The sequence below is a fragment of the Panicum virgatum genome, chromosome 3K, assembly GCF_016808335.1.
Source record: "Panicum virgatum strain AP13 chromosome 3K, P.virgatum_v5, whole genome shotgun sequence".
NCBI classification, from domain to species: Eukaryota; Viridiplantae; Streptophyta; class Magnoliopsida; order Poales; family Poaceae; genus Panicum; species Panicum virgatum.
Window position 1 is genome coordinate 63,325,716 of NC_053138.1, and position 25,123 is coordinate 63,350,838.

General features: G+C 46.3%; 2 protein-coding genes across 4 annotated transcripts; one reads left to right on the plus strand and one right to left on the minus strand.

The window, feature by feature from the left end:
* Window positions 1-10,056: 10,056 nt before the first annotated feature.
* Window positions 10,057-17,544, plus strand: LOC120700219 (ras-related protein Rab5A-like). Of its 2 annotated transcripts, none has more exons than XM_039984438.1 (7): window positions 10,057-10,462; window positions 10,793-10,870; window positions 10,980-11,147; window positions 15,772-15,820; window positions 16,036-16,109; window positions 16,843-16,936; window positions 17,119-17,544. In XM_039984438.1, the coding sequence occupies exons 1-7, from the start codon at window positions 10,418-10,420 to the stop codon at window positions 17,223-17,225; spliced, it is 615 nt and encodes a 204-aa protein (XP_039840372.1). In that variant the 5' UTR covers window positions 10,057-10,417; the 3' UTR covers window positions 17,226-17,544. The 2 variants fall into 2 exon arrangements, with proteins under 2 accessions (XP_039840372.1, XP_039840373.1); XM_039984439.1 differs by having other exon boundaries at window positions 16,036-16,097.
* Window positions 17,545-17,954: 410 nt separating this feature from the next.
* LOC120700218 (ATP-dependent RNA helicase DEAH12, chloroplastic-like) lies at window positions 17,955-22,653 on the minus strand. Of its 2 annotated transcripts, none has more exons than XM_039984435.1 (4): window positions 22,364-22,612; window positions 21,065-21,898; window positions 19,500-20,248; window positions 17,955-18,659 (listed from the first exon to the last, which is right to left on the minus strand). In XM_039984435.1, the coding sequence occupies exons 2-4, from the start codon at window positions 21,452-21,454 to the stop codon at window positions 18,272-18,274; spliced, it is 1,527 nt and encodes a 508-aa protein (XP_039840369.1). In that variant the 5' UTR covers window positions 21,455-21,898; window positions 22,364-22,612; the 3' UTR covers window positions 17,955-18,271. The 2 variants fall into 2 exon arrangements, with proteins under 2 accessions (XP_039840369.1, XP_039840371.1); XM_039984437.1 differs by having other exon boundaries at window positions 18,030-18,659; window positions 21,065-21,893; window positions 22,364-22,653.
* Between the last annotated feature and the right edge of the window lie 2,470 nt (window positions 22,654-25,123).

Here is a 25,123-nt window from a genome sequence, read left to right on the forward strand (position 1 = left end):
CCTCCACCCCTCCCTCTCCCTCTCCCTTTCCCTCCCCCTCCTCCACCACCTTTGTGAACACTACGGCTCCCGGACCCCTTGGGTGTGTCGGACCCACTGTCGCCTCCTCCACCACTGCCCCTGTACAAGGAGCTCAGCCAAGTCATCTTGTGACCGTCTGGCATCTTTGTTTAGTTACCTGAAATCAAAAGGAGTGAACGAATTAGTCAAGATAAACAATACTTGCAAATAAATGAAAATAAAAAAAATATAACTACAAATTAACATAATATATATTAAATATTGCGAGTCATACATGTTTTAGAAGTAGTCATCATAATCGGGATTAGCTAGATCGTAATCCTCATCATCACTATAAGCTATGTCAACATAACCAGCAGAATCTGAAGGAGGAATGTCGTCTTCACTGTCTCTGCCTAAACATAGTCGCTCTAGCAATTGTAAGTCCTGAATATTTTGAACCTCATCTCCACCTTCCTCGTCAACTTCCCTTTCATTGTCGACTTCCATTCCGATCTCGTCGGATAAGTCTATCTCGAAACTCCCTTGTAGCCCCTCTTCTTGAAAAAACTCTCTATCATTGTTGTAATCTTCGTTGTTTGGGAGAGGTAGTTTGCCGTGTGGTGATACTTTATACACAACATCCCAACCCCGAAGACGGTGGTCGCTTTGGCACGGGTATGAGAGATAATAAACTTGTGTGGCTTGTTGAGCCACAATGTACACATCATCGCCTTGTAACGTTGAATCCTGTCGAATTTCGACTAGGCCAACACTAGGGGTATGTCTTGTTAATGTTGGATCAAACCAATGGCATTTGAAAATGACTAGAGTGAGCGGTACAGAACCATGAAACTTGAGTTCGTATAGTTTTTCAACTCTTCCGTAATACTTGACTCCGTTTTGACCTGGCATAAAAATGCCGGTATTAGTAGTTCTTCGATTGGGTCGACTCTGCTCGTATGTCATTGTGTGGAAGCGATATGCGTTCATGTCATAAATGTTAAACGACTTGATCAACATTCTGAAGTTTGTCTTTGTCACTCGGTCGTACGTCCACACCCCCTCCTCCCATGCTTTGATCAACTCATCGATTAGAGGCTCCATGTAAACACTCATTTTATTCCCTGGGTGCTCAGGAATAATCAACGATACAAATATGGTTTGTCATTGAAAGAGAACGCCGGGGGGGATTCAAGAGAATAACGAACACGGGCCAACATGAGTATGATGCGGCCATCATACCATAAGGATTGAACCCATCGGTTGCCAGCGCAACACATACATTACGAGCTTCTTTAGCTTTCTCATGATGAATCTCATCAAAATGAGTCCATGACTCACCGTCGGAGGGATGCACCATCTTATCTGGGTTGTATCGAACACCTTTTTTGTGCCATGTCATCTGTTTCACGGTTTCCTTGGTCATATAGAGTCTTTGGATCCTCTGAATGAACGGAAGGTAACGTACGATTTTCACAGGAATCGTGAGCTGCCTCTTAGGCTGACCGTCACCAGCATCCACCTCTAGGAACCTTGAGGCTTTGCATTTTGGACAGTAAGTTTCATCCTCGTGCTCTTTCCTAAATAAGATGCACCCATTAGGACAAGAGTGTATCTGCTCATATGGCATCTTCAGTGCAATAAGGATTTTCATCGCCTGATACATTGTATTGGGCAGAATGTGATCTTCCGGAAGCATGCTGCCAAAAACGGTCAACATACTATCAAAGGCGTCACGACTTAGCCCAAACTGGGACTTCAAGGCCATTAGGCATCCAATGCAGTCCAGCTGAGAAACTTTTGTTTGGCCATGAAGGGGCTTCTGTGCCGCCTCCAACATCTCGTAAAACGCTTTTGTGGTTGCCTCTGGCTCCTCCTGCGGTCCTTCACCGAAATGTGCCTCCTCATAGTCGTCTAACATGTCTCTAATCCCACCCGCAGCATCACATTCATCGATGTGTTGCCTCACGACCTCGTCCCTCATACAATGCGCTTCACCGTGAAAGATCCACCGAGTATAGTCTGGTGTAAACCCATAATTGACAAGATGTTCGCCCATAACCTGCTTTGTCTTTCGTTTCTGGTTTCCACAACTGCTGCAGGGACACCACATGAAACTCGACCCTTCAGCTTGCGCCCATGCCCCTTCCAAGAACTCGTTGGTCTTCTCAATCCATTCATTGGTCATGCTAGCTCGAGTTACCCGGCTGGTGTACATCCACTCACGGTCATCCATCTTCCAAGATGTCAGTGACTACTATCAAACTTAAATGCGTGTAGACATTCAGTTTAGAGTCTAGTAGGTAAAGATAGGTCCTAATCCCACCCGACCATGCGTAGATGGGGTCAGTTTATATGATCCACTCCTATTCGAGACAGAATTTCGGCAGCACCTCCCCGCTGTTCTCCAGATACACGTCCCGAAAGGGAGATTGTGTATCCGAAGAACAACAGGGAGATGACGCTGAAACTCTGCCTCGGATCAGAGTGGACCATATAAACTAACCCCATCTACGCATCCTCGGGCTGTCCAAAAACGTGGACAACTCGAAACAGATACGGCAATCAATATGCAAATATCTGCATATTTGCAACCGTATCTGTTTCGAACGGGAGACACCTAACTAGGGTACGTTGATTTTCAAAATATAATTATGAATAAACTAACTAAATATATCATTTTATTATCAATAAACTAAACCGGCCTTAAAAACTAAATAAACAAGTAACATCTAAAATCAGTCTAAATAAACTAAACCAGTATATGTAAGCTAAAAAGTCTAAATAAATTAAATAAACAATTAACAATTAATATGTACCTAAACTAAACAAGTCTAACTAAACTAATTAAACAATTAATCTCTAAATTTATATCTACCTAAACTAAATAAACTAAATCATTTCAAATAAAAATAAACAATATGCATATCTACCTAAAAATCTATATGTACCTAAACTAAATAAACTAAATCATTCTAAATAAAATAAATAAACAATATCTATATCTATCCAAAAACTAAATCTTCCTAAAGAATATAATTCTAATCTAATTTACAACGAACAAATCCAACTTAATAATATACTTAAAAAATAAACAAATTACCTTAAGGCTGATGGGGAGGCGCCTCCACGGCGGCAGGGAGGTAGCCGCCGGCGCTGAATGGCACGCCCTCGGGCGACGAGGACCGGCAGGCCCGGCGGCGGGTCGCGGCCTCCTGCGTCGGGCAGCGTGGAGGCGCGGAGGCCATGGGCCTCGGCCGCCGGGCGGCGCGGAGCGGCCGCACTCGGCGCAGGCGGCGGGAGGCGGCGGGGAGGCGGCGAGGAGGAGTGACGGCGGCGACGGGGGCGCGGGGAGGCGGCGAGACAAGGCGGCGCGGGAGGCGGCGGCGCGAGCGGCGGTGGCGCGAGTGGGGAAGAAAGGCAAGTGGGAGAGAGTGGAGTGCGGGGTCGCGTCAATATGACTCCTGATGCATTCTTTGCCGAGTGCCAATCGTTACGACACTCGGTAAAGAATTAAAAAAAATTGATTCAGCCCTTTGCCGAGTGCCAGATCGGAAGGCTCTCGGCAAAGCCTAGGTTTGCCGAGTGCCTAGCACTCGGCAAACATATTTTTACCATTTCACTTCTTACTTGCAAAAAACAAAATAAATAAGATACGAATTAAAAAAACATTATTTCATGCATAATTATTTCAAACTCAAATTAAAATAATTTGAATTTCAAGTTTCATGATTTTATGCAATAAAACCTATTATTTCATGTGTTTCTAAAGTCAAATTGAATTTATATCAACAAATTCGTTTTGATGAGGTACGTAAAAAAATTTAGTGACTACCAACTAAATAATTTGCCAAAATAATGCAACAATTTATTATTCATGATTTCATGCAAAAAACCCTATTATTTCATGCGTTTAAAGATCAAGTTAAAACTAAATATATTGATTTTCAATGTGTGCCAAAAATAATTTTATATATAGATAACAAAATCAAAAATTAACCAAATTTTCACAGGACACATGTTTTGAAGTTATTTCTCTATATAAAAAGTTTCACGTTGAAACTCATATGCGACTTTTATTTGAACCACAAATCCAACCGGATACTACACATCTCTCTGAAACTTCTTCGGAGATCCTCCGGCTTGTAAGCGGCGTACCTTGTCACGTGTCCGAAACACTGTCAATTTTTTTCCACTCTATCCTCGCAAGAAACCAAGAGATTTGCACAAGTACCATGATTTTCAGACATTGTATGCTATTTTTGGTTTTTTTCCGAACGTCCGTGCACACGCTTGTGATCAAGATTCCTAATAAAGATGCTTCAACTTTTAAGTTCTTTCATGCATACGGCATCAGTTTTGATTCACGTACATAAATATCAAATTTCCATTCATTGATTTCGAAATTTCGACCCACTTCTAATTTTAAATTAACTTCGACGAATTATTCCCCGCAAACAAAATAATTAACAGAATATAGTAAACCAATCAATAAAAGTATTTTATGTTACTAGGGATTAAATTCTCAAATTTAAGTAGAGAACAAAAAAATTTGAAGGCCAAAAAAAAATTTAACCAAGTTTGCCGAGTGCTGGGGTCAGGTACTCGGCGAAAGACACTTTGCCGAGTGCCAGATGTGTGCACTCGGCAAAATTTCACCTTTGCCGAGTGCCTCCACCTGGCGAGTGCCCTTCTTTGCCGAGTGCCCTTCTTTGCCGACGGCCAGCACTCGGCGAAGTGTGGGCATGCCGTGTGCCACGTTTTTGCCGAGTGCCCGCGGCCTGGCACTCGGCAAACCTCGTCTTTGCCGAGTGCCCGCGGTCTGGCACTCGGTAAAGGCCGAGACACTCGGCAAATATGGGTTTTCCGGTAGTGACTTGACTACAGATTAGGCCACAACCTCTCTTGGCCACTGGCACATTTGATGACCAATGAAATGATTCTGCTAACTTCTTTCCGCATAAGTCGCAGCGAAAGAAAAAAGAAACACTGAAACTGGGATTGATTTCAAGAACGATGTAGTACTTACTTCTGTGTGAATCACTGTGTTGGTAGTGAGGTAGAAGAATAATTTCGGGATCCATCCATATTACATGCAATGTGTTTCTTCTCCTGCCTTCTTGCTGCAATGATGTTGACAGCATTTATTGGAAATCTTCAGGAGTTGCCTGACAGGTTGATGTCTGATGGTTTCCAACACCAACATACACCAAAATTGCTTCCGGAATAGACTCCAAATACTCATCTTCAGAGTTGTGTTGATCCAATCCATTCTATCCGTGCCTGCCACAACATTGCTCGCTGTATAGACTGCAAAATCTATGCTACGATGTGACTAAGTTTTTATTTGAAGTGAAAGGTGAAAAAAGGACAAAAAAAGGGAAGTCCAATTCTACTCTCTGATGATGCCCAAGTAAAAGACCCCAAAATTGCTCACTGCTCAGTTAATCATTCAGCCCATCCCGTCGGCTGATTGATATCTTGAGCAGTGTCTGACAGGTCACAGAATTGCTCTCCTGGAAGTGGAAGCGCGGCAGAGCGTGGAGGCCGGCACGAAGCTGGACGCGCGCGGCGAGGAACGCAGCGCATGAAGCGGGGCGGCGGAGGGGGTCGGCAGCTAGCGGGGAAGTGAACGGCCGGCGGGCCTTTCACGTTGCCCCCCGCGGCCCACGACACCCAGACTGCCCTGCCTGCCCGTGCCCGTGCCCGACCCCTGGCCCCCGGCCCACAACATTGGCCTCTTCCGATGAAACCCTAGGCTGGCGGCGGCGGCGGAACTCGGCGCTCGGCTCCACGGGCCATCGCTGCTGACTGCTGACCATCGCTCCCGCAGCCATGGCGAGCCACAGCCGCTCCCGCTCCGCTATATAGCGGCATGCAGCATCGCCCTGCTGCTGCTGCTGCCAGCGACCACCACCGCCGTGATGAAGATGGGGCGGCAAATGCGGCAGCCGCACGTCGAGCCGGCCGACGGCAGCGGCTACAGGACTTACATCATCCAGGTTGAGAAGCCTCCCCGAGGCACGACGGTTGCCGCATGGCACCACTCCTTTCTTACCTCGAACACGACGGCCCTCGGCGAGCCGAGGCTGTGGCGGTCGTACCACACCGTCTTCGACGGCTTCACGGCGCGCCTGACCGAGGAGGAGCTCAACATCGTCTCCGCCAAGCCCGGATTCGTGCGGTCCTTCCCCAACGTCATCCTCTACCCGCAGACGACTCAGACCCCCAAGTTCCTCGGCCTGCCGAACGCCATGAATGAGTCTCCCGACAACTGGGCCGGCGTCGTTGGCGGCCGGGGGATGATCACCGGCGTTGTGGATGGAGGCATCTACGATAAACACACCATGCTGAACGACGCGGGCATGGACCGGCCGCCGGAACGATGGTCGGAGATTGGGGCCTGCGAGGGGCGCATCGTGTGCAACAACAAGCTGATCGGGGCCAAGAACAAGGTATACGTCTTGGGCAGTAAAGACGCGCCGCGGTGGCGGAACGCGAGAGCGCGCCGGGCGACGTGCGCTCCAGCACACAGCACAGCACAGCACAGATCCAGAAACGAATCATGCGGAGGCCCACCGATGGAATAAAGAAATTCTCTGCAGGGAGTTGTGCCTGAATATTTAACAAATCACAGAAAAATCAAAGTGAGCAATTTTGATCGAGGACCCTATTTGTTTCATGAAACATTAACATTTATGACTCTCAAAACTACTAACCTGTGGCCATCTTATCTTATTAATCGGCCGTCTAGCAGCAGGAATTATAATCGATCAGCATTGTGAGCAGAGCGCCCATGATGTGGTTACGATGCATATATTAGTACTACCATGATACTTAGAACGTTAGCATTTGCCGGAAGATCATGTGAACTCAGATGATGTGCGCAGGTTCAGCAGAGAGTTCATCAACTCAAGTAAATCTGCATCTAGTCTGCGTTCTGATTGTGGAAGGTGCTGCCGAGAAACCGAGATCCGGCTGCCGGGGGCTCAGATTCTGGTGGGAAATCAGCAGTAGTAAGCATTTAGCCATCAAAGTTCAATCAGCAAAGTATATAATATAACTTAAGAAACGTAACGTTGTTGGCATGGGATCAATCAGAAAAAAGGTGACGTGTTTATACACTGTTACAGAGGTAGGTGTACCACTCTATGGAACAACCAACAATCTGCTGCTAACTCAGAAAAAAAAAATGCAGTATTGGATGCTGTTTATAACAAATTTACAGATAGACAAGACACACGGCCTTGATTATTCCTTGCTAACCATCACGGCAATGGCAATGGTAACTGAGAAAAGTAGCAAGCCCACTCCACGGCCTTGACAACCCTCTCCCGATGCTGCACGCGTGGCCGGCGAAGGGCAGAAGCCGCAGGTCCCCACGGCCCTGCTGCTGCGAAGCGCAAGCGCCATTGGAATTACGTAATTAGGACAGGCGGCGGACGGAGACCTAGCAGCAGCAGCAGATTGCCGACGGAATTGGGTTAGGTGGGGTGGGGTTTAAAGCTAGCTTATTACCCCACGTAATTATTATAAACAGGCCGAGCCCTACACAAACGCTTGTGGGCCTTACTGGGCCCAAATGGTACGGATTCTCTCTATCCGTGGGCTGCTGTGTTTGTTGTTTCTTTAAAAAAAAAGAACTGTTTTGTTACAATGACGTGGCGTGAGGAGGGTGTTTTTGTCTGCAAACTTCTCAAACTGGACGCAAGCAAATTTGAGCTCTTTTCTTGTTTTGTTTGCCGATTTGTTATATATGAAACCACTCCATCCGTCGCCAGAATATAAATGATAAATTACTGCACAGATAAAATGCTACATACTGAATGAAATAATAAAGGTAGCAATTCTTAAGTACAGTATAACCTGTACTCTGAATACTGTGTTAATCGGACAGACGGGTTTGTTAGTCAGAGCAAGTAGGGCGAGGTTGTCAGGGCATGATAAAACAAATTGGGCGCCAAGCAGAGAGCATTCTAGAAAGGGCTAGCTAGCTGGGTGGCTGCAAAGGCCAAAATTGACCTGCCAGCCCCACCACCTTCTCAACTCAACTCAACTCAACTCAACTCTGCCGATGAGAGGCACGGATTGCCGGGCCGGTGTGCAAAAGTTGAACATTTCTTCTCCCTCTTTGTGCATTCAACAGCAACGTTCACAAATGAAAATGGGTCTTCGCGATGACCATGTCGCCTCAGCTTGGCGCGTCAGTTTGGTAGTAGATGGCACATTCCAAAGAGAACCCTGCAGTTCAATTGATTTCCACCAACCAATCAGCGCGTTATTGACTCTGACCGTTACTTTCTCGGAGTTTCTAGAGAGGCTTTGTCCGAGTTTGTGGAGCAGGTAAACCTAGAGCAACAGAGCACTCCTAATTTCAAGAAAAGATTTAAACGCGCAACTACAAAGTAAGTGCGCAGTTTTGAGTAAGTGGTATGTTTCGAATCAATGATATTTACAGTAATGCATCTCCTGAGGAAAACTTCCCGGCATCAAGTTCATACGAATGCGGAATCGTTTGTAATATGGCTGACTCAGCTTCAGCTCTGGAAGAATCCATGCCAAGCTGGTCAGAGGTCCAAGTATGAAGAATTCGAGTCGACGGATGCCGTGGTGACTGGTCGTCAAAGAACACGTATGCAATAACACAATAATATTGGGACCAAAGTAGGAAAAGAGCCCGTGCTAATTGCTTCGGGCTTAGACTGACTCCAACAACAACATGCATTTCTCAAAGGCAAATTGCCAATTGCCTCGCGTATACAGTATTTTGCATTTCATTTCCAATCCACCAGCTCCAACAGCTAACACGCAACAGCAATCGCAGCTCCCCCATCTCCTCTGCGCCTTGCGCTCGCGCCTCCTCCTCCGGGCACGGCCAGCCAGCACGGCTCGCCCTCGCGCGGGGATTCGATGGAGCTGCCGTGCTCGGCTCGCTCGCCCTCGGCGGCGCGGTGCTGGTGCTCTTTTTCGGCAAGTGGTGGCAGCTGCTGGCCGACACCGACCGGCGCGTCAAGGAGCGAGCGGAGGTGCTGGGCCACGACCCGTCGCCGGCGTCGGATCCCGTGCGCGCGTGGCTGCGCGTGCAGGAGGCGCAGGACGAGCTGGCGTCCATCAAGGAGCGGCCGTGGCGGGGCTGGCCGAGCAGCAGCTCAAGGCGGTGCGCGCGCTCCGGGAGCAGGGCGCGGCGATCCTCGAGGCCACGCCGCAGGCACCGCAGCCGCTGCTCTGCGACCCGGAGGAGCTGCGGGACCTCCCCGCGGAGGTGGGGCCCGCGAGGGCCTACCTCAACGAGACGCTCCGCTTCCTCGGCGACTGCGACGCCGCGTTCGGCGTCTGGGGCGCCGGCGGCGTGGGCAAGACCACGGCACTAAAGCTGGTGCGCGAGGTGTGCGGCCGCAACAAGATCAAGATGGAGTGCTTCAACGATCGAGGAAGGAGGGCGGCGTCGGCGGCGAGCTCGGCCAAGGGCGCGCTCCGCCCCCGACAATCCCCGCCCGGGCGCGCCCCGCCTCGCCGAGCTCAGCCCCGGCGCGCTCGGCTGCGGGCACGCTCCACCCCGGCGAGCCCCGCCCCGACGCACTCCACACCGGCCTTGCCGCCGCAGAGGGAGTAGGGGCGCGCCACGCCGCGCCACTACAAGTGACGGCCACGCCGCCGTAGAGGAGGAGGCAAGGTTGGCGCCGCCAGAGTGGGAGACCGGGGGGCAGAGCAGGCCCGCGGGGCGGCGCTGCTCGCGCGCGGAGCTGGCCCGCCCAAGGCCGCGGCGGCGCAGAGCTCGCCTGCCCGCGGGGCTGGGAGTCGGGGGCGGCGGAGGCGCGAGGAGGAGCGGGGGAGCAGAGGCGGCAGGAGTAGGGCGGCTCGGCGGTGGGTGAGGAGAGCTGTGGCTGGGGGGCGAGAGAGAAGCGGCGGCGGGCAAAGGAGGCGAGGCGAGGCGCGGGCGCCAGGATGAGGGGCGCGGGCGGAGAGGAGAGCCCTGCAGCAGGCAAATGCGTCGGATGAGAGAGGGAGCGTATTTTTCCATCGCCTCTCTCCTCCTCGAGGCATTTTGCCTCTCCGTTTGCGCCTCTTGTTGGAGACGGTTGCTCACGCTACAGTAGCCCTGAGTGAGGCAAAAATGGAATTGCCTCTCCAGATGCCTCAGCTGTTGGGCTCAGTCTTAATCCGAAAGGAACACTATAACAAAAGCTGAAAGCGGAGGAGACGAGGAGCCAACACGACACGCCAAACCAAAACCACACAGGACGCCAGGAGCTCCGCGTCCCAAATTTCTTCTGCAAAGAGCAAGCCAAAGAGGAGTTCGTTCCCGGAATCTCTCGCTCGCGTGCGCGGGATTTGATCCCCAACCACCCAAGTCTCTCGCCCTCTCTCTTTCTCCGGCGGTTGGTTCCTTCGATCCCAAATCGTGATCCACTCGATGGCGGCCACCGCCGACGGCAACAAGATCCGCAACGCCAAGCTGGTGAGCAATCCGACACCCCGAGCCCTCGAATCCCGTCGTGTCTTGATCCAGCCGCCGCAGGCGGCCCGTCAAGTCTGGATTTTTGGTCAGCTATAATCTTGTCGAGCCCGAGTCGCTCGTCGCTGTTCCCCAATCGGATGATGGCCTGAAAACCGTTTATGCCCGCTTCTTTCGTGTTTCCTTGGAATTTCATTGCGAAAGGGTTGATGGATTTCGCCTCGATCGTTTAAAGATTGCATTTTCCCCCTTAGGGTTTCTTGTCTTGTACGGCGACTTTGAGCTCTGCGATGCTGATACGCGCTTGCTTGCTCTGTTTGGTTGTATCGCCAGGTTCTTCTCGGGGACGTGGGCGCCGGCAAGTCCAGCCTGGTTCTCCGGTTTGTGAAAGGCCAGTTCGTCGAATTCCAGGTGAGATTCCGTACTCCTTCACATGTGGGCCTGTGGGTCTGAAAATGAACTGGGCAGGTGTCCGTGGTGTGGAGTGGAAGCTTGAATTTGTTGCCTCATTTGGCTGCAGGAATCGACCATCGGGGCAGCTTTCTTCTCGCAGACCTTGGCAGTGAACGATGAGACAGTGAAGTTTGAGATATGGGACACGGCAGGGCAGGAGAGGTATCACAGCTTGACTCCCATGTATTACCGGGGTGCTGCTGCTGCGCTAGTTGTCTACGACATCACCAATGCGGTTAGTACAATGCAGACATACTTACTTGAGCTAGTAATGTCTCGATAGTTGTCTACAATAGTTGTCAGCGGTGATGATAATTTCTCGATGTTATGATCTACTCGGTCATGCTTGGCAATTGCTAAAACTAACAGGTGCAACTTGTGTCACAACAAATGACTGTAGAATTACTGGCACAATTATTGCTGATGCAATTACTAGTAGCTCTGAATAGCAAACTGCATTGTCTTTCTTCATGATTGGTGCAAAAGTTTGGAGCTTCCAGTGTACCAGTGTTTTGGTGCATATGTTCTCCTGGTGTTTTGATTTTTGTATGATAATATCTTCTGAAAGGATAGAGAGTTACTAGATGGGGAAAAATGCAATTAAGTGGACTATTTTTTCCTTTTTTAAGAAAAAGCTACTGCGATATCTGGCATATTGTTGTTATGCTGTCCTCTGCTCGTAGCTACACTTTTGTCCAAAAATAGCATTAAATTTGTCGGTATATTAACTAGCAATAAGTATACATTGCTTGTCCTCTTTGGCATGGTAATGCCCTTGCAGTCTAGCTACCTTCTGTGCGTCTCTGCCCAGATGGTGAACTGTAACTGAAGTATGTCAAATACCACTGAAATAACAACTGAAAGGTGTTCTGGAACATTGTTCGCATGCATCCTTCCATGTGTGCAATTACTGCTGAGCTTTGCGCCTAACTTTGGTTTTATAGTGATCTGTACCAACCTGTTTCTGTGTAATGTATAGCCATTGAATTGTTAAGGGAATTCTGCTCTGAGCTCTGCAAAGATGCAGTGTTGCAAGTTTGCGTGTGTATCCTTTTGAGTGTGCATTTATACTAAATGAGTCGTCAGAAATGAATCAATATGATGCAGCAAATCTAGAGCAACTGGATGCTTGCACTTTTTCTGTCTGCATTCATGATCATCCCAAAATCTGAATTGATATTGTGTAGCTTTTGGTGCTACTGAGCCATGGGACTCCTGCGATTCACTGCTTCATATTGACGAAAGAATTTCAGTTCACATTTTTATTATCTTTGATATTGCTGGCTAGGGTTCTCTTCATGTCTACTTGTTTCTTAGGTACATTTTGCACACTCATAATATGGTGCTACTGCCAAATCATGACACGAACTGTGCATCAGGCCAACTTTAAATTTATTCTGATTGTCTCCATCAACAAATTAATTCCCACATCATTGCAACAAACAACAACAACAACAACATAGCCTTTTTCCCAAGCAAGTTGGGGTAGGCTAGAGATGAAACCCGAAAGAAATAAGTTCAAGGTTCAGGCACATTGATAGTTATTCTCCAAGCGCTCCTATCCAAAGCTATCTCTTTAGAGATATTTCAATCCTTAAGGTCTCTCTTAACCGACTCATCCCACGTCAGTTTAGATCTACCTCTACCCCTCTTTACATTATCGACCCGCTCAAGAACCCCATTACGCACCGGCGCCTCAGGAGGCCTTCGTTGGACATGTCCAAACCATCTCAGCCGATGCTGGTTAAGTTTCTCCTCAATTGGTGCCACCCCGACCCTATCCCGAATAACTTCGTTCCGGACTATATCCCTCCGTGTGTGCCCGCAAAACCACCGCAACATCCGCATCTCTGCTACACTCAATTGCTGGACATGTCACCTTTTTGTAGACCAACATTCAGCACTGTATAACATCGCCGGACGAATTGTTGTCCTATATAATTTGCATTTTAGCTTTCGTGGCACCCTTTTGTCACAAAGGATGCCAGAAGCTTGCCGCCATTTCAACCAGCCAGCTGAAATTCTATGTCTAACATCTTCATCAATGTCGCCATCCTTTTGTAGCACCGATCCTAAATATCGAAAAGTATCCTTCTGGACCACCACTTGCTCATCTAGACTAACGTCTTCCCCCTCATGCCTAGTCGCGCTGAAATCGCACATCATGTACTCGGTCTTGGTCCTACTAAGTCTGAATCCTTTCGACTCTAACGTGCGTCTCCACAGCTCTAACTTCCTATTAACCCCTGCCCTACTCTCGTCAATTAGCACCACATCATCAGCAAAGAGCATATACTAAGGGATCTCACCTTGTATATCCCTTGTGACCTCATTCATCACTAAATCAAATAAATAAGGGCTCAATGCTGACCCCTGGTGTAGACCTATGTTAATAGGAAAGTCAGTGGTGTTGCCATCACATGTCCGGACAAACGTCGTCGCATCCTTGTACATATCCTTAATGAGGGTAATGTACTTAGTTGGGACTTTATGCTTCTTCAAGGCCCACCACATGACATTTCTCGGTACTTTGTCATATGCCTTCTCAAGATCAATGAAGACCATGTGCAGGTTCTTCTTCTGCTCCCTATATCTCTCCATCAATTGTCGTATTAAGAAAATCGCCTCCATGGTTGACCTTCCAGGCATGAACCCAAATTGGTTTTGGGTCACACTTGTCACTCTTCTTAGGCGATGCTCGATAACCCTCTCCCAAAGCTTTATCGTATGGCTCATCAGCTTAATCCCACGGTAGTTAGTACAACTTTGAACATCGCCCTTGTTTTTGAAGATAGGTACTAATATACTTCTCATCCATTCTTCCGGTATCTTGTTTGACCGAAAAATGAGATTAAAAAGCTTAGTTAACCATACTATTGCTCTATCTCCTAGGCATCTCCACACCTCAATGGGGATACCATCAGGGCCCATCGCTTTACCTCCCTTCATCCTCTTCAAAGCCTCCCCGATCTCTACCTCCTGAATTCTCCTCACAAAATGTCTGTTGGTATCGTCAAAAGAGTCATCTAACTCAAGAGTAGGGTCCTCATTCTCCCCATTAAACAACTTGTCGAAGTACTCTCTCCATCTATCCATGATCTCCTCATCCTTCACTAGCAGTCGATCTGTCCCATCCTTAATGCATTTGATTTGGTTGATGTCCCTTGTCTTCCGCTCGCGGATCCTAGCTATCCTATAAATGTTCTTCTCCCCTTCTTTCGTGCCTAGCCGCTGATACAGGTCATCATATGCCTTATCCTTTGCTACACTCACAGCTCGCTTTGCACCCTCTTCGCTAATTTATAGCCCTCGATGTTGGCTGCACTCTTGTCAAGGTGGAGGCGCTTGAAACACTCCTCCTTAATAGCCCTTTGCACCTCGTCGTTCCACCACCAGGTGTCTTTCCCCTCCTGTTTGCCTCCCCTACTCACGCCAAACACCTCTGAGGCCACCTTTCGAACACATGTTGCCATCATTAGCCACATGTCATCTGCGTCTTCTCCTTCCCAAGGCCCCTCACCTAGCATCCTTTCCTTAAACGCTTGTGCCGCTTCCCCTCTAAGCTTCCACCACTTTGTTCTCGAAATCTTGGCACGTTTGTCCCGGTGGACACGTACCCGAAGACGAAAGTCTGCCACCACAAGCTTGTGTTGAGGGACAACACACTCCCCCTGGTATCACCTTACAATCTAATCAATCACGTATATCCTCCCTCCTAGCAAGGATAAAGTCGATCTGGCTCGAGTGTTGTCCACTACGAAACGTCACAAGATGGGATTCCCTCTTCTTAAACACGGTATTCGCTATCAACAAGTCGTAGGCTAACGCGAAGTTCAACACATCCTCCCCCTCTTGACTCCTGCTACCATACCTAAAACCCCCGTGCACTCGCTCGAACCCTACATTAGTCGCACCCACATGACCGTTGAGATCTCCTCCTATGAAGAGTTTCTCGCTGGTAGGCACGGTACTAACCATGATATCTAGATCTTCCCAGAACTGCATCTTGGTGCTCTCACTAAGGTCTACCTGAGGGGCATAGGCACTGATCACATTCAAAACCGACTCTCCAACTACCAACCGGATTAGGATAATCCGGTCGTCTTGCCTTCTAACCTCTACGACTCCATCATTAAGGCTCCTATCAATCAAGATGCCTACACCATTCCTACCCGGAGTTGCTCCCGTGTACCAAAGCTTGAAGCAAGTATCCTCAACCTCCTTCGCCTTCTGACCCTTCCATTTAGTCTCCTGAACACATAGAATATTTACACGCCTCCTAATTACTGCATCAACTAGCTCTCGCAACTTACCCGTTAGGGACCCTACGTTCCAGCTACTTATACGAATCCTAGTTGGCTCGGCTAGCTTCCTTACCCTTCGCACCCGTCGAGGGAAGTGCGAAGACCCTTGCTCATTTTTCACTACACCCGGGCGTAGATGTAGCGCGCCATTTAGGTGACGACCCGACCCTTGCTCACTTATCATCGTACCTAGGTCACGATACGACGCGCCCTTGGGGGGATGGCGACCCGGCTTTTGCCCATTTATCACCACACCCGGGTTCCGATGTAGCGCGTCGCTAAGAGGGTTACGCCCCAACGAGTTTCTTGTGGGTTTCAAATCCATTAGAGTGGCTATTTTTTATGCTGGTTTGCCAAAACCTAACGCAACCCTCCTCCTTTACCCGGGCTTGGGACCGGCTATGCTGAGACCACTCAGAAGAGAGAGAGTCTTCCAGTCAGCATAGGCGGAGTTAATTCCCACATCATTGCGTCTTTTTTATATTATATGAGCACACAAATGTTATGTAAGCCCATATGAATAGCGGTAACCATTATTTGTTTTTTGCACTATAGGCCTCTTTCACACGTGCGAAGAAATGGGTTCAAGAACTTCAAGCGCAAGGTAACATCATACTCTATATAGAAATATGTACTTGTGTTGTAGAAGTTCACTTCAAAAGGAATGGTATTAATATTTTAGATCTTACAGACCACTTGTGCTGTTGGGCAGCTGTATAAGAAATTGATTTAGTAAATATGATAAGAATTGTTTTTGGAAAACCGAATACAGGTTGTTTATTTTTTTTTCTTTCTTTCTTTCTTCCTTTTTTAATGCAGGAAACCCGAATACAATAATGGCTCTTGCTGGGAACAAGGCTGATTTGGTAGAGGCGAGGCAGGTGCCAGCAGAAGTATGTTACTGTGCTTCTTATAAGTTCTATGTTTCGACTCATATTTTATGCACTGCTGTATTTGTTTAGTTTCTGCTGGATCTTCATCCCTTCAGTGTTTTCTCATCCTAGATATTTTTCATTTAATTACTGCATACTCCCTCCATACTCGAAAAAGAAGTCGTTTTGGACAGCGACATGGTCTCCAACGTTTAAATTTGACTTCTTATTTTTATAAAAATATTTGTCGCAAAATGATATATTTATATTTTTATGAAAGTATTTTTCAAGACAAATATATTCATATGGTTTTTGTATTTTAAAACTCAACAACCTAAAAGTTATTCATGATCTATATTTCCAATGTTTGACTCAAATCTTGTCCAAAACAACTTTCTTTTCGAGTATGGATGGAGTATTTGTCAAAAATATGGTATGTAAAAGTAGGGAACAAAGGGCGTTGAATTTGGCTGCTGATCTTCTTATACAACCTTATTAGGATAGGAAGTCTTGGCTATCTTCTAAAAGTAATGATAGTTATTGACCGCAGAAGGAACATAGATATATAGTGACAAGCTGGCCTATATCCAGTTTGATGGGTCATGTAAGCTGAGCTGGGGCCTGGGAGCATGAAAAATGTTGGGGCAGGGGCAGCAATATCTTTTCAGGCTTATGCCATCTTAATTGATTGTAATGGTGTCTATCAAATCAAATACTTTGCATTTTCCATTAGTAACATGATCCTTTTCTGCAGGAAGCAAAGGCATACGCTCAAGAGAATGGTCTCTTCTTCATGGAAACATCTGCTAAAACGGCGATCAATGTGAATGACGTGTTCTACGAGATTGGTGAGTAATATTGGAAACACAGATAGGCTAGTCGTTGGCTGTAGAGTAGTTTTTTTCTTTCTTTCTTTTTGAGATGGATTCTTCTACATCGATAGAATCTACTGGCTACGAAGTACTATGATATAAGTTTTAACTACTGTTGCTACTACCTAATCATTGGAATGTTTCCTGTCTCATTTCAGCTAAGAAATTGCTGCAAGGACAGCAGGTTCAGAACCCACAGGATGGAATGGTTCTCAACCAGAGACCACCAGAGAGGATGGTGAGCTCTTCCTCCTGCTGCGCATAAAGCACAACGCAGAGTGTTGAAATCTCCCATGGCCAGAGTTGCCAGAGTTCCAAGGGGAGTATGTATGCAACGAAAATGCTGCCAAATCTTGTGAAGTAGCTGCCATCCCAGCCGCTATAATCTTGTGCCCTTTACTGCTTGTTCATTGCCATGTTCCTTGTAAATGTGAATACGAGTTTTACTGCAGAGATTCACGCATCACTACGGCGCATGATCATGCTTATGTATTTCTGGGACTAGTGGAAACAGAGTAAAACGAGGATTGGACGGATTCGTTTGATTCATTTATTCTGGTTGCACAATGTCAAATTTATGCCTATTCCGGCTGTGCTGTCTAGCTGCAACTTCTGATCATTTTGATCAGTGGAGTGAACCCAAACTAAAATGTTCAAATACTGCAACTCTTGTAGTGGAGCTATGCTACTGTTGGCAAACGCCCTGCAAGCTTAATGTGGTATAAAATCACCTTGGAAGTTTGGATGGAGAAAAAATAGACGTATATCTAGTTGAATTCAGAAAAGTTGTATTGACACGATGGCGCAACGCAAGTATGGAGATATGCTCACAGGAGATACACTCACAGGAAAACACAACTTTAGCTATCTTCTCTTCCTGACGATTATATGCTCCATTTGCTAATAGACCGGCCACCAGGAGCTATCTGATAACTTGGTAACCAGCAACCAAAACCAACATTTCCCTTTCCTCAACAGAAAACAAGCAATGCAATTTATTTGTAAGTGCCAAAGGCATCAACTAGGCAGTTAATCGTATTGCAGATTAATTTCGGAGACCTCGAAAATATATGTGCTCGCTAGGATATAAAAAAAATGAATCTAAAATTGCAGAATGACAACTGGAGAACTCTTTTGCTGATGCACCAGAAACCGAAGTAGGTAATACAAGAGCAAACAGCGATGTTGCAAGGAAGCATATCACTTCCCTACTATCTGTCAATTATCAACCAGGGACATGGAAACATATTATTCCGGATGAAACTCGGTATGTGCCGTTTCTTTACTGCTATCTATAACCCTTTTGTTTGTTCACTGGATGTAGTCATCGTTGTAGCTGTCGCTGATCACTGAGACAAATCGCTCAAGCCATGGCAGCTGGTGGAGGTCCTTCATGGTGTCAACAATATACGAGTCAGCACAGCGGGGTGGCGATTGGCAGGGGTTGTCTCCCAGGCTGAAACCACCTGCGAGGAACCTCTGGATGAGTGCCAGCTGCGCACGCTCCTGCTCCGAGTACCCCTCAACGGCGGTTGGCACGCAGTCAAATGTGTCCCATGCCCAGATCTCGGATGCTGCTTGGCTGGATCGTGCTGCGGAGGATGGCTCAATGGCTTCATCATCCCAGAACACGCATTGGCATGTCTGTACACCGCTAGCATAGTCAGCACCACAGGAGTAGCAGAATTCGTGCCCACACCTGCACAAGTGACCTTTATTAGCAGATAAAGAACAGAACATGTGAATCAACAATCTTTAGTGCATGCATTTTTAGGGCAATGGCCATGTGTGACAGACTGACAGCAAGACAAATCATGCTTTGCTACTTAATAGCAGCATGGTGTCCAAGTATGCCCATGCAAACACAATAATGGAGACATTATCATGGTACTATACTATGCAGCAAATCTGCAGCATTCTTCATGCTACAAGACTTTTATGGCATCATTTTTGTCATGCAACAAATATGCGGCATTGTTTTGGGAACCGGAATCATGGAAGACCAACCAACCTCAAAAAAAAAACATGGAAGAACAAGTGAGCAATCTGAATTTAATACAAAAATTTTCAAGACAAGCAACCGGGCTTTCACATTTCTATAACTAGCAGCTACCACCGCTCTGTTTGGCTGGCTGTGGCTGGTGGCTGGTGCTGATTTGCTGTGAGAGAAAAATATTGCTGGTTACACTGCTGCTTGTTGCCAGCAAAACATGTCTATTGCTTTTGGAAAACTTTCAGTATTGGACCCTTAGCCAAAGCAAACTAGGAATGCTTACTCTACACTAAAACATAATCATCGTTTCTTCATGGGTCATAATCACTAGCATTTTGATAACCTCGGTTTGGGTATTAGATACTTTTGACAAAACCAAGGAAACCACGAGATAAGTGTTGCTTACTGATTTAGACAACAGTATAGCTCAGTTCTATTCATAAAAGTTGCCTTATTTCCTTTAGGCATTCCATGCATCAGAGGATGTTTCAAGATTATCATCTACTAATATCTGGCAATTATTGAAAACAAACATGGAGATCATACCAGCAAGTCATATGGAAGCAGCCTTGCGTTAGTTCAATCATTCGTCGACATCTCTGACAACGCCTCCACCTATTGTTTTGAGCAAGCCGATGCAAAGATAGGTCTCCAGCATCTCTTTCTTCAACAGGCAAGCTCTGGTACTCGTCACAGCCCATCATGATATGCCATGGCACTCCACAGTTGATACAAATATCTCTGTGGCATTCTGGGCACTCAACACAACTGAGATCTGACTGACTTGATGAACTTGCCCTAGAAAAGTGCTGACTAAGGTCTAATAACACCGAGCAGTTTGGAAAGGGACAATAAAATCTTTCCATGCCCGAGGTGCCAGCTTCTGCAAATGCTCTCTCCAGGGAATCATAGCTGCTAACTGGAAGGAATGATTTACACTCACTAGATGAAATTAGATATTTACACCTCAATTGTGGACACCTTATAGGCTGTTTTGAGGTCAGCAGCTTCTCTTCAACATATGCAGTCAGGCAATTATGGCAAAATGTGTGTGAACAACCTGTCTTGATCATCTGAGAACCTAGTTTTTCCTCACAGCAGATGGGGCAGATGCCAACCTCATAGGGAGAAAGATACCTGATGCCTATCGCTTCTTTGGCCAACTGTAAGGGCCTCTCAAGTTCAAAGCTAGGAAGCAATATCAAATCAAAGTCTTCCAGCTTATCAACTAGTTCAAGAATTCTGTGCCCTAAAGCTACCAAAAGCTGGTCTTCAAGAATTTCAGCTTCTGCTATCTGTCAGAACAAAAGACAATAAAAAGACATGCCCAGTTATCAAAAGATGCACAGATGTTAATTTGAAGCACATACACAAGGGGAAGACAACTGAACTGAAATTGTGTGATGGTTAGTGAGTCTCTTTATGCTTGGGACCGAATTTTAATAAAAAAACATATGAAACTGCAAAAGACATACAAAATGGTATACATAAATGTACAAAAGCGCAAGCAGCGGCTAAATTAGAAACACGTGGAACATACAGCTGTGAGTCCTCACATATTCACCAACATTCAAGCATTTTAATCGTCTCAATTCAATTCAGTGTGCTCTCGAGTGTAAAGTTTTAATGCAAAACTGTTCAACCAGTAGTATTTGTATACATAGCCGATTAGCCATTGGACTTGCGATTATATGCTATGAGCTTATGACTGATTCAATGGTTAAATAACTAATTTGGAGTCAGCCAATAGGTCCAGAAACACGAGCAACATATACAACTAATATATGCATAGTTCATTCATTTATGTACACTACTCCCACTATCTTCTAATATAATTATTTTCTGAAAAATGCACTTCAGAGCTGAAGAAAGGTTGATTTGCAACCACTCACCACTCAACAATGCAAATTTAGAATCTATGTATTAGCTTTTAAAGAGCATATCTACAGACATTAAGAGTCCCAGTCAAGCCTATGAAATCTCCAAATATAAAGTGTGCTATGCAAAGTCCTATTGCAGCAAGCAATACTTCAATGAGCTGACTGAAACTTGATGCACACTTAACCAATTCTGCGCAAACAATTCATTATGAGAAGCCAAAAGGCTCTTACCTGAAAGTATAACTTCTCTGAATTGGTGAAGGCAAAGATCTTCCTTATCCCATTCTGCAGAGCCACCAGCAGGCCATCCATGAGTGCCAGGTGATCAGCCACCAGCTCCTCCACATAGAAATCCAGCTTCTTCTGCACCTTAAGAACAGGAACTCCAGGCGCCCTCTCCATCACCACCCCGATCCCAGACAATTTCTTCCCCTCTGCCTCCGGGCTCGACACGCCCTTGAAGAACAGCCGCACCGAGGTCTCATCAAGCTCCCCCTTTGCAACACCAGCAGTGAATGACTCCTCAGTGTCCTCCCACTCTTCCTCATCCCCACAGCAGCTCCTGAAGTCATCCTCACCCCTCAAATTGCCAGCGCCAGCCTCAGGTAGTCTCTCCTCCATCCTCAACCAATGGAATCAGAAAATCTCCACAACCAATTAAATCAGAATGTCCTTCCAACCCCAATTCCAGCAATATCCATCACCAAGGACACAAGCAGACAGACAGCAAGCAAAAGTTCCCACCAAACGAGCCCTTTTGAGCTGAGGACCGCACCTAATCCCAATTCACCGAAGGTGGCCTGCTCCTTTTGCTGCAACTACTCCGGCACCAGTGGCCTACTAGTGCAGTGACAACCCCACAGACTGGATGTTCCGAATTAGGGTCAGAAATTGATGGAGGAAACGGCCAGGAAGCAGCAGACGGAGCTCCACAGCGCGAATTCCAGGGCCGCGATGGCTAGATTGGCCGGGACGGCCACCAAATTGACCCAGACGTTGGAGCTCTCCCCGATCCTCCAGTTTCTCATACGTGACCGGTAATCGGTGGCACACAGGGGTCCTGTTCTGCAAGAAAGTAGTAAACATAGGGGATGAATTGCGAGGACTCCGAAACGACAAAAGCTGCATCAGGTGAATGGATTGGAAATCCCAAAATCAACAAACGAAATTCAGCCGAAAGAACCGACAAGACTCGAAGAGAAGGAAAAGGAAAACAAGGAGACATTACGCGTTGGGCGCATCGGCCGGCAATTTTGCCGAAAAAAATTCCCCCCGAACAGATCTACGAAAAGCCCAAAAGAAGGCGGAATTTAGCTCCGAATTAAGGCAAGAAAAAATCGCTGGCGTCGAGGGAACGCCCTCGCGGCTGCTACCCTTGAACCAATGAGAAAGGATGCGATTTTCTTAAGAATCCACATATAGAGAGGGAAAAAAACACGCGGCCCGAGGCGAGATGCGAGGCTTCCTGAACGCGGCCCGGAGGAGTGAACAGGTAGGCGATGGGGAGAATACAGGTGAAGAGGAAATAACCTCACAGTTAGCTGACCGGGGAAAGGGGTTCACATCGACGGAGGATGGAGAGGGGAGGGCCTCGCCGCCGCCCGCCTCGCCTCGCCTCGCCTCGGGGACAAGGCTGGCTGGGGGGAGGGATGAGCTGCGGGCAAATGGGGACAAAGATGGAAGCTTTCCCGGCGGCGGTGAGGGGAGGGAGGTGCCTTTCTTGCGGCAGTGGGCGAAGAATTTATTCCTCCGTTCGAGAGAGAGTGAGGAGTCAGGAGTGGCTTTAAAGCAAGGAGAGCCCCTCGTAATTATTCCTGCTCGCGGTCCAGAGTCAGTTGCAGGTGTGGAAATAATTGCGCTTCTTCCCCCCTCCCCCTTTTATTTGGGGAGCATTTGCGATTTCGACCCTGGAGTAACATAAAGAGGCAACGAAGCTCCAAACGTGCCCAAACTCCGATTTAGACTCCATTTGGATCAAGGGCAGGGTTTCAAAAACCGGTGACACTGTTTAAAACCGGAACAGTAGCACAAACAAATTACTTTTGTATTTTTGGATTTAGAAGCATAAAATATAAAAAACCGGACCCGGTTTACCGTCCCGGACCGGGAACGAAAAAAAAACCCGGAAACCGGCGGTTCCCGGCCGAGATTTGAAACCCTGATCAAGGGCTAACATGTGAAAGTACTAAATTTTTGTACTAACTTATGCAAACGGGAGGCTAAAGGGGTAGGGCTAAACTTTAGCCAAGGCTAAAAAAACTTTAGCATGTATATAAGTGTATGTTAGCACTCAATTTTAGCTCATGTAGACATGCTCATAGTCATGTACTAGTAATTTATAAGATGGCTGCAAGCTAGAAAAGTGATTGGAATACTAGGACAAAGGAAAAGCCGCATGGTAGTATATATTAGAAAGTGAGCATAGAAAATGTTAATCTTATCCTCTTAAACTAGAAAAAATCGCGGCGTTGCCGCTTATGGGCAGTGGACATGCCCATTGTATTACTGAAGTATCAGTTCAGCCAAAGATAAATTTTGCATACTCCAAATCATTGTTTGAGCTACTGCTTTGTGTATCATAAAAGTGTTTTTTTTTCTTTGTAGTTAGGTATATGAGTACGACTAATGTTATCTGAATTATTCTTTATGTAGTATATTAGTGGTATTTGTTTGTGTTAATTGAAAATTATCATTTACCGGTGATTATATATGTCAACCATAGATTTTTCTTTTTTTGTTCTCTATATATTTTGAGGGATAAATTGTCTTGCTTTTATTATATAAGTACCATTTTTTTGCATTGAGATATATGTATTATGTTTATTGGCTATGTTTGTTGTGGTTGAAGAATGGTGGTAACTATGTGTTAAGGTGGGAAAGAAAAGTTAGTATTAAGCTTTCATATTTGCCCATTAAAAATATAGGCAAAGGTGTACAGTTAAAACAATTATAGTAAAACATACTCTATTATGGATCCAACGCATAGATATATTCATGAGGATTTCAAAACAATTTAATTTTCTATTTACGATTTTTCTGTGTTTTGCTGCGCAATTTCAAAGTTTGAGTAAATTTATTCGTAATTGAAAAAGAATAATATATAAGACAAACCAGTATCGGGCCGAATTCGGCCCACTGAGGCCGACAGAGCGAGTGGCAAGCCAGCCCAAGAAGGTTTGGACGGCGGGTTGTATTTCTGAAAAGTTTGGAGTTTTTTTTGCTAAAATAACTGAGAGATGAGGTTGGACCGCGGGTTGATTTTGAAAAATTTTGAGGGTTCTTTTGCAAAATTTTCTGAGAGAGGAGGTTGGATCGCAGGTTGATTTCTGTAAAGTCCAAGGACTTTTTTGCAAAATGACCGGGAAACGCAAGATCCGGGCCGTCCGCCTGGCTAATCCGACGGTCGGGAAAAGCTGGCGACGTGACCTGCTTCTCTGGCCTCGGAATTGGCCGCGAATCGTAGGGTAAGATTAGAATATCCTTTGGTGTTAAAGATCACGTCGACGCAAAGTGATAGAGCATCTTCAGAGTCTTTCTAAAATTTACTCTCTAAATTATTATTTGAAGAGAGTTTTGCATCAAAATTATTTTTTATATGTTTTCGCTCTCCAACAACTTTTCTATATCTTGTGTAAAAAAAATTATTTTCATTATTTATTTTTGACTAGCGAGAAATGCGGTGAGGAGGATAGCTACATTGAATAACCACTTAGAGAAACTGATGGAGTCTGTTTTTTTTCCATTAAAATCTCTATTGCTATATAGTCTCTTAGAGTTAGAGTTGCTCTTACAGTCTAGCAGCACAGCTAAATAAAACAATTTTTTTCTTCAGACTACGCGAGAGTTGATAGGTCAATGAGGGTATTTATTAAATTAGAGAGAAAAAATAGCGCAGATGATCTTTGCCATTTGCTTGTCCAGAGCGTGACGAGAGGATTAGAAGATAGCACGAGGTGCGAATCGGAAAGGCCGGTGGTGGTGGACCGATTCATTCTGCTGCTAGATCCTGCATGCATTCCTGCAGCAGCAGCGGCTGGAGGCCGGTGGGTTGATTGAATGACTGCCCGGGCCCACAGAGTCAGTGAATGGAAAGGCAAATTTGCAACGGGACGGGACGTCGAGGCAGCCGGCAGCGACAGCCCAACCGCCACCTCCCATGCATCCGACCCTCAATAGTCTCACTCCGATCATCGCCATCACCGTCGCTGGTTGTACTATCATATCATCATCGTCATCATCAGTAAAATCTTCTTCATCAGACAAACTTCAACTTGTTTCTTGTTGACTGAA

Bases quoted from the DNA above. Each gene is read 5' to 3' on its own strand.
- LOC120700218 (XM_039984435.1), bottom strand. From the start codon at position 21,454: ATGGAGGAGAGACTACCTGAGGCTGGCGCTGGCAATTTGAGGGGTGAG. The intron at 20,249-21,064 runs GTAAGAGCCTTT...TTGTTCTGACAG, and splicing joins CAGAGAAGTTATACTTTCAG to ATAGCAGAAGCTGAAATTCT. The intron at 18,660-19,499 runs GTATGATCTCCA...TCACTTGTGCAG, and splicing joins TGCTTCCATATGACTTGCTG to GTGTGGGCACGAATTCTGCT.
- LOC120700219 (XM_039984438.1), top strand. From the start codon at position 10,418: ATGGCGGCCACCGCCGACGGCAACAAGATCCGCAACGCCAAGCTG. The intron at 15,821-16,035 runs GTAACATCATAC...TTTTTAATGCAG, and splicing joins TCAAGAACTTCAAGCGCAAG to GAAACCCGAATACAATAATG. The intron at 16,937-17,118 runs GTGAGTAATATT...GTCTCATTTCAG, and splicing joins TGACGTGTTCTACGAGATTG to CTAAGAAATTGCTGCAAGGA.